Here is a 12,547-nt window from a genome sequence, read left to right as displayed (position 1 = left end):
GCCAGAAATACGCACAAGGTAACCAGTGTCATTTCTGCTTTCTCTCCGGCTGTCCGCAAAGACAAAGGGGTTGATGATCCGGGAGAAGTGACCTGCTTTGCAGGCAGTAATAAAGGCAGCAACTCTGAAGTTCAGTCTCTCAGCTCCTTCCAGTCAGATTCTGGCGACGACAATGGTAAGCAGTCTGTAGATGTGTTCCCCTAGGTGGGTTCTGCCTTCTGTGTGGGCGGTCAGTGGTGACCCGATCATGGACTCGTGAGTGCGTTCATCAGCGTTTTGGTTGACCCCGCTGTTAGAGGTCATTGCTGAGGGAGGACCTATTGAGCTACAGCTGTGGGCAGGCCAGGGGTCCATATCAGAGGGTGACAAAATTCCCTGACCTCTGATAATGCATCCTCTGACTTTTATTTTTCATAATGGAGCCACCTTATCCCAGATGACACTCTCTAGAAAAGTGTGACTTTTTTTTTTTTTTAAATTTTACTACTGGTGATCTCTTCACTCTTCACTGTATATCCAAACTCCCCATCATGAGAAATTAGTTTAGGAGTAAGACCTCCTTCCCACACACCCTCATTCCATGGAAGTGGCATCCTATTTCACTTGAATTCTCCTGATAATCATCTAGGGTCATGGGTCTTCGGAGTATCTGTGAATACTGTGACTATGGACCAGCTCCTTAGAAAAATGCACATACACCCAATACACCCAATATGTTGCACGAAATTCCATGTGGTGCCTGGACCTCACTGACACTCCAGAGCTGCTACCACTACCTGTTGTGAACTTACATTCACAGAGAGGGTACCACTGGGTTTTCTGAGATGAGGAACCAGCTTTGGAGGATGGCTTGGCCTCTCCGGGCCAGGAGATGAAGCAGAAATGGTCAAAAAGCAGTGAGAGCTCACTATATAGCGGTGAATCAAGAACAATTTCAAATGGTCGTCCTCAGAGACAGTTAGCATTACCGTAGTCTACACCTCACTTCATTTTCCCATAAATAAGCAATTGGCAAAAATTTAATATTTATTAATTAATGTAATCATACAACCCATAAACCCATGCTGAGTTTTTCTTATGTGCTGCACCCTATGCTGGGTATTTTGTACCCAGAAGTACAAGATGAAAACAACATAGTGTTTACCCGCCCTCCCACGCAGGTAAATATAGGAACAGGTGAGCTCCAAGGCTATAGAAGCAATCTTAGAAATGAAATAGTCTACTTCCATCACCCTCATCCCCAAATGTCTTCCACTCTAATACCCGGCACTCCTTAGAGGTCCAGAAGCCTAATGTATGTGACTGCTGGGATAACAAACCATAGAACAGTGGATCTCTTCTGACCATCTTCAGAAAGTCAAGGGCACGCCTCCAGATCTGTTTGCCTTTATGCTTACTCTTTCCCTCATCCCAACCAGAAGATAAGTTATTGCTGGTGTGCATTTTTTAAATGTTTATTTATTTTTGAGAAAGGGACAGAGCATGAGTTGGGGAGGGGCAGAGAGAGAGAGGGAGACACAGAATCCAAAGCAGTCTCCAGGCTCTGATCTGTTGGCACATGAACCGTGAGGTAATGACCTGAGCCAAAATCAGACGCTTAACCAAACCCAGGGGCCCCTGGTTTGCATTTTAGAGGGAAGCACCCAAGAACATACAGTTTCCAAACTCCAGGCAGAGCTCCAGCATGATACCTGGTTGACTATGCTCACGGGCTCTGCTACGTGTGCCCTTAAGCTCACACATTGGGCCTTCCTGCTAACATTCTGGGTTGGTCCGGACTAAAGGGTGTGGCGTTAGGAATTGTCAACAAGTTAATTTTAAGCAGGATCACCTCTCCACGAGCTGCTGCTGTCAGGTGCTAAATCAACCCGTGCAGATCACAGAATTCCCCTTCCCAGATTCTAACTATTTCGGAGGCCAGATACTGACTTCTGTTCATGCTTCACTGGTAGAAGCTGGGCTCTGGGTTGTTCTAGGCTATCAGTGGCATCATGTATAGTGTGAAGCCTTCAGTCCTGCAAAGGTTGTCCTCCGTCACTGGCATTTGCTTTGGAGCAGCATGGCTAACCAACAAATAATTATCCGTGGGAATAGAGAGGTCTTCCCTGGAGAGCCTTGGGGAGTTATTAATGAGAAATTACCATGAGCTTGACGAGCCACTGCCTTCCTAGATTGATTTCGCCGGGCCATGGGGTGTGAATTTATGATCCAGCAATCCCTGCCGATCATGCCTTTCAAAGGACTAGCCCCGGATTTGCTGCTATTTCCCTTCTGTTCCAAGTAGCCCCAGGACTCCCAGATAAAAGTGTCCGCTGGAGCACTGCCTAATGGACAGACTGGGGAGCCTTTGGGTGTTTGCATGCCACGTCTTTGTTGTTGCCATTGTTGTGAAGAGAAGTTCACTTGTATCTGAAATACGTGACTAACCTGAAACTGTCCTTCCCTTCCCCCCATCTTCTTTTCCTGGCCACAAGCATCCATTGTGACTGTCATTCAGCTTGTCAACAATGTAGTTGACACTATAGAGAATGAAGGTATTTACTTTTTTCTTCAATGGCATTTCTTTGTGTAGAGTTATCCTTTTGGAAATAGGGCTTCCTTGTTACTTGGATCTAGGGGTGATTTTAATCAGCTGGTAACTGAGGGGACACCGGATGTTTCTTTAGAGATTGGAGTGAATTTTACAATTTTGAAGGAAAAAAAATCTAGTTCATAAGTTTTTAAATAGTTGGGGTAGTCTTTTTTTTTTTTTTTTTTTTAAATAAAATCCCTTCTAAGAGAAGAGCACCCAATCATCTGGAATCCAGATTGCTACTAAATTCCTTCTTATATTAAACATGTATCCAGTGAGCACCTATTATGAGCTGGAAATACTTAAGGTATCATTCAAAGCTATAATCCTAGGGGGATTGGTTTCAATCAGGTAACTTTTATCAGTGACTTAATACAATTGGGGCCAGGTATAGATGGGATTTATCTTTTTGTTTCCTAAATAACAATGAGGAGAAACAGGAGCATGTTTTTTTGTTTTTTTTTTTTTAAGTCATCTAAGATGTTCTGTTTTACCCTCTTCACATGGCTTGGATTACCAGGTTTACCTCTTACTTTGTATTTAAACAGTGTCTGTCATGGATCAAGGACAAAACTACAACCGAGGTGACTCTGCCATGACCCCAGCATCACATTTACTTAATGCCTTTTGAATTGCCGAGTTTGTTCTTACTGTGTCCCTTTGCCTCCGTCTTTCCTGTGTTTCTTTGATCTGAATTTTGCATGTTCCAGGTGTCTTGTATGCTTGGCATCGGGAGGTGAAAGCCCCTCCAGCATCCCACCCCCAGCCTCCCCACTGCGCGTGCGGTTCATCGATGTGCAATGCATCTCCCTGCCTTCTGTGGACCACAGTATGGCCCATGTACCCCTCTCTCTGGGAGCATGCTGCCAGCCTCGCTCTGCATTTAGCGTGTGGAAAGGAAGAGGGAACAGAGGGAGGGGGTGCTGGAACTATGTTTCCTCAGCATGCCCTGGCTGGCCGTCCCTTCTGGCATGGCTGAGTGTGAGGTCTTGCAAAACCAGACACCATCTCTTATAGTCACCATCCCCTCATTGCCCCAGGGCCAGAGCATGGCTGGTCCCTCATAGAACCCTTGTAAGGAGCATGCACTTGACCCCCGGCATCTCAGGGTCTCTTGGATGTCAATTGCATGTCAGGTCCCCCCTCTGCTCCTTTCCGAGCCCTGCCCTGGCTCCAGACTGGAGGAAATTAACTGTCACCGCTTTTGTCCCACAGCCTACCACTGGGACACCTCTGACTGGATGCCCGGGGCCCGCCTGTCGGACATAGAGGAAGTGCCCAACTATGAGAACCAGGAGGGAGGGTCTGCACACCAGGGCAGCACTCGGGAGTTGGAGAGCGATTACTACCTGGGCGGCTATGACATCGACAGCGAGTACCCACCCCCCCATGAAGAGGAGTTCCTGAATCAGGACCAGCTGCCCCCTCCCCTGCCAGAGGATTTCCCAGACCAGTACGAGGCCCTGCCCCCTTCCCAGCCCATCTCACTGGCCAGCACCCTGAGCCCGGACTGCAGGAGACGGCCTCAGTTCCACCCCAGCCAGTATCTCCCTCCCCACCCATTCCCCAACGACACGGATTTGGTGGGCCCGCCTGCCGCCTGTGAATTCAGTACTTTTGCCGTGAGCATGAACCAGGGCGCAGAGACGGCCGGCCCAGCAGACAGCGTGTCTCTATCCTTGCACAATTCCAGAGGCACCTCGTCCTCGGATGTGTCGGCCAGCTGCGGCTTCGACGATTCCGAAGCAGCCATGAGTGACTATGAGAGCGTGGGCGAGCTCAGCCTCGCCAGCCTGCACATTCCTTTTATGGAGACTCAGCACCAGACCCAGGTGTAGACAGCCGCGGGCGCCGTAGCCCTGTCTGTGGCTGAACTGCGGAAGGAGGCTGGCCGGGCTCGGGTCTCCACGGCCTGCAGCCGGAAAGAAACACATTGTTTGCCGCTGGGAACTTCTTCACAAGTCTTGCTGCCACGGGCAAGCTCCACTCCAGCTAGGCAGAAAGAAAGGCTCTGATTGTTTCTTGGGGGTGATGGAGAGCCTTGCAGTAGGTACCTGTGTTCACAGCCAAGACCGGGCACCAAGTTTCTACAGGGCGAATCAACTCCACCCATTGGGTTATACAGCCTATCTTGTATGGCTTTGTGCAGTATTTGGGACCTGGAAAGGGTTACGGCAGAGCCGGCAGTATTAACGACTGGCAAGCAGAAAGAGGCATTGTTGCATGTAATTTTGAGCCAATGGGGGGTGGGGGGTTAAAACAGTAGTTATGATGGTCAGAAAAGTTAGTCTCTTAGGCAAAAGAAAAGAGAAACAAATATTAAATAAATAAAAAAACAGACAAGAAAATGGGCTGAAGCCTTTAAAATCAACTCTATTTTTCTTTAATAAGCTGTCCAATTTTCAGCTATAAAATTAGGTTTGGGTAATATGGTTTGTATGCTTAGTTATTTTTGTTTGTTTGTGTTAAGCATCCAATATAATATAGTTGGGCTTTATGATCTTTGAGAAGGGTATCAGTGGAGGGAAATATGAGGATATGTGGGCTCGCTTTTGTGGGTTGGGGAGAAGGTTAACAGTGTTCACACATTAGAAAGAATGTGATTATCTGTTTTGTGTTTTCCAGAAATATTCCTGGCTCTCGCTACAATTTTAATATTGCTGCAGACATTGGCCTTTGTTCTGAGAATCAGGGAAGAAAAAGAAAAAACAAAAGACAAAACACAAACAAAAGGTGTACTTTAGCGCATTGTTCTCTAGAATGAGAGGTATTCAGAGGTTTAAGCAGAATTCAAATTCAGGAGGAAAAAGGGAAACATCCTTCCAAAGTTTTCAGCTGGATAATCACAATTCTTGCTAATGCAGACAAAAATCTAAGTGTTATCCTAAATTGGTAGCATCCTCACTATAAATGCAATTACGTTTGGAAAAGGAGAAAGTAGATTAGCTCTTGTGTACAAATTATAATAGTGCGTGTGTCTGGGCCTATGTACAAATATGTGCTTGCACTCAATAAGGCTGCTCTTGAGGAAAGCGGACGCGAAGAGTTTAGGATACAGATCGTGTTGAACACCCTGCCAGCAAGGCAGGTCTTTCACTTTCTCCGATCTCTCCAGTGTCAGAGAAACACAAAATGCCATATTTTGCTCCGGTTCAGTTAACTTTATTTTGGTACCGCCATTTATATTAACTTAAAACAAAACTGTGCTTTTTAAAGAATAATATTTTGTTATCGTTTTCCAGAACTAAACTCTTATTTGAAAAATGTGTAATGCTTGATCACACCCTGGGGTTCTCCTCTCTTCTGACACGTGGGCTTGAGCCATATGAGTTTCCAAAATTGACAGGAGAATCATTCCACCAGAAATAGAATAACCCAGTACTCGAAGCTTAAAGTTACCAAGTTGACGGACTTTCCTCTTTCGCTTCAATCAGATTATGGCCACATGCACAGTGGCCATGGTAAATAAATGCACATTTGCACTAGCTGCTTCATGAGCAAATCTCTGTGTCCACAGTTTCTGGTGACATATGGCATTGGTGTGTCAATTGTACTGTCCTGAATCCGCGTATCATCCACTCAGACACATCTTTAGTGGCTTCAGTTGTGTTTAGTAGGAGTCAGTGTTGCTGAAGTTCGTTGTTAAAAAAAAAAAAAAAAAAAAAAAAAAATTCCTTTCCATTCCCAAGCTTCCTGAGTACATGAGACACTTCACAGATTCCTCGGCTTTTCTCCTCTTCCCGTCTCTTGGTCAGTCCTACTCGTGGAGGCATTATCCACACTGTGGTCTTGAAATAAATGAATTTCACTGAGGCTGCTTTGGAGAATAAAGTCTTTGGTATTTTTCTTATAGAAGAAGCACATTTGCAAGAATCGCGGAGAAAACGATGAACTAATGGTCTAGAATAGAATCACCGCTACACTGTTAATAACGCAATGACATAAAAACCATCAAAGTAAAACCAACAATTCATTTCTTGCCCCCAGGAAACATTACAGCGACATTAATGCCGACGGCTCACTACTGCTTACCCAGCATCTCCTCCAGGGAGAATGCCTGACTGACACGGTAATGAAGGAGTAAATAGATCTTAATGCAGTCGTGAAGTCACCCAAGAAAATTGTGCCCACTCTTTGCTCTGGCCTATATAAAATACCTCTTTCTTCAGCATATCTTCCCCTGATTCTCTGCAGCTAAATGTATACCAGACGAGCATGTGTTATGTTGTGATTCATTACCTTTAAACACATGGCATCTTTTCCCTTTGGGGATAACTGGATTTCCCTGTAGGTTACAAAATGGTTTGTAGTTAGGCCAATGTGGAATTAGGTGGGGTGACTGCTGATTCAAAGAGCTGGAAGGGTCCTTAAAATCCCCTTGCCTAACCCCCTTGTTTTATAAAAGAGGAAACATGGCTGGAGAGGCGACGAGACTTGACCGAGCTCACGCAGGAAGTTAAGTAGCTGAACAGGGACTAGAACGCATCATTCTGCCAAGATGCTTTCTATAGAACACTGCTCACCACTAACTTTCCTGGGATATGGTATCTGCCTGCTTCTGTTGACCTCCCACAATCCTGCTTTGGAATACGCTAGAAAAGAGAGTTCATGGAAGCCTTAGGATCTCCTGCTTGCTTGCAGCCCCCCTAGGAAGGATGCAGTTACAGAATTCACACTTTTCTTTGGACATTTATCAAAATGCTGCTTTTACCAAATGAATGTTTTCTAAAGTGAAGCTGGAATGATAATTACAGAATGGAGCTCAGACCAGGCATCAATTATAGTGAAACTTTGATTATAATGTTACCTACTGGATGCATTTTTGTTTTTCTTTTTTCTTCCCCCCTACCAGTCCTGATGTTTGTTCCTGCCCCTTCCACCATGATGAACCACATGGAAAATATGTAAGCCAGGAAATGTCTTTCCCTTTTTTCTAACATGTATGTGCTACCTCCTAGAAGCCATTTTCCATAGCCTGTTGTAGGCACTTTATCTGTATTGCACACATTCTGGTTAGGTTGAAAGCAGCTAATGTCATAGCATTGTCGTAGCAGAAGCGATGGGGCTGTAAAAGATGAGTAATGTACGTGTTCATTTGCTTTCTTCTGCAAGTATTTTGCTGCTGAGTTCCATACCGTGCCAGCTTTCCGTTTACTCACGTCCTGCCCATTCGTGAAATGCCATTGTCGAAGACCCAGTAGTAGCAGTAAGAGCAGGTCAAGTCTATGCATTTGAGGTTTACCCTGTCAGACAATCAGTTTGAAGGCCTGGAAAGGGAATTTATGATGCATTCCTGGAACGTGTCTGGAGCCGCCCTTGGGAGTCACCAGCGCAGACTGGGACAAAGCTAGTAAAAGATCTATACCACTGGCCAACTCCTACTTCTTCCCACCCCCACCCCACCCACTGCCCCTACTAATGCCGTGTCTACGTAATCAAAGTCAGGGGACTTGAGAAAAGAGATCACCACAGTGAATCGCACAAGATGCAGAACTCACCTCCCTGGGAACGAATTCAGGAAGATGTAGCATTCGTTTTGCAGGGGCTGTCCAGGTAATTGTCTGTTTTTTCCCCACTTCTGCCCTCCCAGTGCACGGATACTGCTAACGTGGTTAGGCTTTTATGTTTTGTGTTTCTAGTTTCACACCATGAGAAATGGAGGTTCGAAGAGGCCCTACTCCAGAGTCCTCATTTTGTGTGGTCTGTGAGAAGGCGGTTACGTGTTTATGCTGGTTTTTGTCCCGCGACCTTCAACTGCACATTATTCTGGTGGAAATCCACAATGGCTTTAAGCTTCTGGCTGCGTAATTCTAGGGTTTAGAGTCACCATTTGTGGATTTGGCATCAGTTACTATTTAGCCAGCTGGCTAAGAGGTAGGAAAAGAGTAAGATTTTCTTTCCTTATGTAATAATGAAAAGCAATAATTACAAGTATGTAATAATACACAAAGGCCATAATTAGTCTCTTCCAGTGTTGGAGATGCACTGGAGAATCGTACAGTCATTCGAAGCGTGTTGGGACCCATTGGTATGGACCGCAGCACCCTTCCGGCAAACAAATACCTGAATTGCTACTACGTAACAACTCTGAGCCCATACTACTGCATTTGGGGAGGTGACAAACATGTTCAGGAAATGGAAGCAGTTCTTTTTAAGCACTGTATCAGAGAGATTGTCTTGTAAATTTACCTGTTACAAACAGGCTGGTTTGTAAAAGATGTATGTTTTGGTGTTTCAAATGTTTATAAAATTGTATATAATGGTTTCAATTTTCCAGGCTTTTGTAGATACTGTATTTGATGCCTATCAGGATGCTTTAATTTCGGGGGGTCGAATATAATTCTAAGTCACCCATGCTGTTGGTCTGCCACTTTTGAGATAACCACACACACACACACACACACACACACACACAGGATTTTACATTTGCAAATGATGTTTTTTAATCATTTCAAAATGTACTGTAACCTTTCTTTGGTTCTACTGTTTTCATTTAACTTTCTCTGTTTCCAAGAAGATGTTTGTAATTGACATTTTTTAAAACAAGTGTGTTTTGCCCAGTTACTAAATACCTGATTTTTACGTCATTTCAAATTCAGATGAAGTATGTCATTTCTTTACATACACGCACGCGCACTCCCCTGAACTTGCACACACATCACATACCAAACCTTATGCAAAGGGGGAAGCTAGCACTTCAAGTGAATCTTGTCCCTTATGGAAATGGATTGTTTCTGCATATATTGCTGTTGGCAGTATTCAGTCTTGTGTTCTTTTTCTAAAAAAAAAATTAAAAAAAAAAAGAAGAAGAAGAAAGAAAGAAAGCAAAACAAACATCAGCAACAACAAAAAGACGGCCAAAAACAAAAACCACAAAAAAACAACCCAACAGTGTACAGGTTTGTAATTGCCAAAATTTGATGGTTAAAACACGTTTTCAAGTAAAAAAACAAAAAAATGAAACTAGCAATTGTGTTGACCCTTTTTAAGTGCTTCCTTTTATTCGCCTCCAGTTAATTACTCATGTGGAAACTAGTCATATTTTGCAGGGGATGGTGTTTTCTTCAGACACTTCTTATCTCCAGAGAGACTTCCACTGGTTCTGGGGCACATGTGTTGGGATCCTCTGTAGCGACTTACTGGACACATACCCTGTAGGGATTTTCCCTGGTGAGAAAGAACACAGCCCTGGAGGCTTGGAAAACAAGGGCCGTTGAGCCCCACCTCTGCAGAAATACCTCCTAAACACCTCCCCACACCTTCTAGACAGCTTCTTCAGTACTTGTCTCCCTAAACAAAAAAGTCAAAAACTTTGGAGCACAATTAGTACTTGAGTTTTCCTCCAAAAAGCTCTTGAAAATTTTCCATACAGAGTAAACATCAAAATATATACAGAAGTTGGGGGACTGGGCAATGAGTTTTTGTTTCTGTTTTGTTTTGTTTTGTTTTTTAGAGCGAGAGACTGGGGGGACAAGAGTGCATGGGCAGGGGGAGGCACAGAGAGAGAGAAAGAGAGAGAGGAAGAACGAATCTTAATGAGGCTCCACGCCCAGACCCAGTGCTGAGTCTGTCATGGGGGGCTCAATCTCAAACGTGAGATCATGACCTGAGCCAAAATCAAGTCGGATGCTTAACGGACTAAGCTGCCCAGGTGCCCCTACAAATTGATACTTTGAAGAGGAAGTGACATTACAAGAAGTTAGCTTGTGAGCAGGAAGGACTCCAGAAGGGGAAGGGCACTCTCTGCCTTGCGTTGGTGGGGCAGGGCTGGGGCCTCCTGGCAGAAGGCCCTGGCTGAACCCCAGCAGCAAAAAGGCCCCTTCCCCAGCCCCAGGGGCTCTCGCTAGATGCTAGAGTGGGTCCTGCCTACACCTGCAGCAAAGTGCCCACCCCGCCCCTACCAGAATCCTGGAGCCACTCTGCAGGGTGGGTCCCAGCTAGGCATCCAGTGTCTCCTTACTGGAAATCCTTACTGTGCTGGCAGAGTTAGGTGTACTGAGATCCTCTGGTTCTTCGTGCACCCCACAGTGGTGCCCAGGAAATACTGAACCACTAACTGGGTAAAAGAAGGGGTGCGGCAGTTTGGTGCACTGGCCACTTCCTCGTTACAAATGCTCCAATCATGGCTGATTTGAAACTACTAAGGCAATGTGAACAGGCTTACAAATTCCCGGGAGGCTAACCAATAGTGGCTCTCACAAGCCAGTATGAGCCAGTCCCAGTTTTTACCTCCCGCTCCCGGACTAGACCATAAGCTTCTTGAGAGCAGAGTCCTGTCTTCACTCTCTTTGTTTCCCAGGTTCCCAGTACAATACTGGCCTTCGCTATTATGTTCTTGCTTGAGAATTTAATCGATGATGTTCCCAGCTGAATCCCCTTGACCTCATAAATCCTCCCTCATTCTGCTGAATTTAGCAACTGCAGTGAGAAGGATTTCAAGACAGACAAGCGTTGAAAATACTCCAAGTCTCCTGCCTTTCAACCCAACAGCACAGTGATATGATCATGACTTGAGCAACAGGAAAATATTCACCTCCTTGCCTTTCATGTGGCTGCCCTTAGCACATGGAGAATATGTTTACATCTCCATCCATGCCTCAAACAGGACAGAGCAATCCAGACCTGTCTGTTAAGAAATAGCACTGGTCTGTTGGGGAAACGGGAAAAGAAAGACTTTTCATTTCTGTCTTCGTTCTCTGCTGGTTCTTTTTCTGTGGCTGGGTCAGGAGTCCCTAAGACCACTCCCAGTTGTGATGATCCCCAGGACTCAGGACTCAGCATATAGTTGTGCTCACATCTATGAAATATTGCCAACCAGGGGAGCTCATTAGACAGTCTGCCGAAGTTTTATTGGAGGTTGATGTCACCTGCAGCCTCTGCTGGGATTTGCCAAAATTCCAGACTCCGAGAAGGAATCACACTGAAATAGTGGGGGCCCCGCCAAAAGTTCCAATCCCAGACACCAGCCAAGGGCCAACCTCGTAAGAAGGCCTTTCAGACCATAGCATCAGACCTGCCAGTCCCTGCAGACTCCCTGTGAAATTTCTACCACATGGACACTCCTCTGTGATTTGAGCAAGAGTTATCTTCACCAATCACTAGCTTTGGATAACTGCTAGTTTGGGTCCACAGCAGGGCAGTTTTCCAACCTAGATCTTCATCTTAAAGCATTTGGCCCATTTCTCAAAATTCTTCCATTTATGTCTCCATTCTTTTTTTTTTTTTTTTTAAGTAAGCTCCACATGCCCACATGGGGCTCGAACTCATGACCCTAAAATCAAGAGTCACATGTTCTACTGACTAAGCCATCCAGGCACCCCTTGTCTTCATCTTTTTGCTTGTTAAATTCTAATTAATTTTTATCCAATTATGCCTGTTTCATACTGTTTTTAATAAAGAAGATTTGGAACAGCCTAAATATCAAACAATAAATGATAACTTGGAACAAACTGGCATAAAAACTAAAACAGCCTAACAAACCAAGCAGGAACAAGTGGCTTAAAAATAGAAAATTTTAGAACAAATTTTTAGTGTTTCTTTCATTGTTTGCACTGCCCTTCCTTCCTTCATTCCTTCCCTCTTTCCTTCCTTCCTTCCTCTTGCTCCAAACCAGTGCAAGTTCATTACATAAACAAGAAAATGAAGACAGGGAAAGAAGGGCATGAAGAGCCCCTCTAGATGTCCCCAAAAATAATCACTTGTATTTTATCAGAGTATATTCTTTCAGGCCATTTTCGATCTAGATACACATCGACATGCTTTTTTAAAGGGGAATTTTTATAAATACACTTTTGGGAATTTTTTAAAATACTACCCTATGTAATACATGACTACTTTCTCACGAAAAGACAGACACAATCCAAAGGCATCCCAAACAAAGCATGGAAGGTCCCTTTCACTTTGCAACTGACAATCCTACATCTCTTCTACCTTCAAAATACCATTTCTTTAAATATATAGGGGGCATTTTTTAAC

General features: G+C 44.6%; 1 protein-coding gene across 1 annotated transcript in view; it reads left to right on the top strand.

Annotated features, from left to right (window-relative positions):
* The window catches only part of FAT3 (FAT atypical cadherin 3), a 93,798-nt gene extending 84,406 nt beyond the window's left edge, over positions 1–9,392 (top strand). The window contains exons 16-19 of the mRNA XM_042959599.1: positions 62–175; positions 2,475–2,534; positions 3,121–3,156; positions 3,788–9,392. Coding sequence (XP_042815533.1) covers positions 62–175; positions 2,475–2,534; positions 3,121–3,156; positions 3,788–4,410 — 833 coding nt within the window. The 3' untranslated portion in view covers positions 4,411–9,392. The remainder of the gene's footprint in view (positions 1–61; positions 176–2,474; positions 2,535–3,120; positions 3,157–3,787) is intronic.
* The last annotated feature ends 3,155 nt before the right edge of the window (positions 9,393–12,547 follow it).

This window comes from Panthera tigris, chromosome D1 (assembly GCF_018350195.1).
Source record: "Panthera tigris isolate Pti1 chromosome D1, P.tigris_Pti1_mat1.1, whole genome shotgun sequence".
Classification (NCBI taxonomy): Eukaryota; Metazoa; Chordata; class Mammalia; order Carnivora; family Felidae; genus Panthera; species Panthera tigris.
The sequence above is the reverse complement of the archived record's forward strand: the minus strand, read 5'-3'. Positions and strand labels throughout refer to the sequence as shown.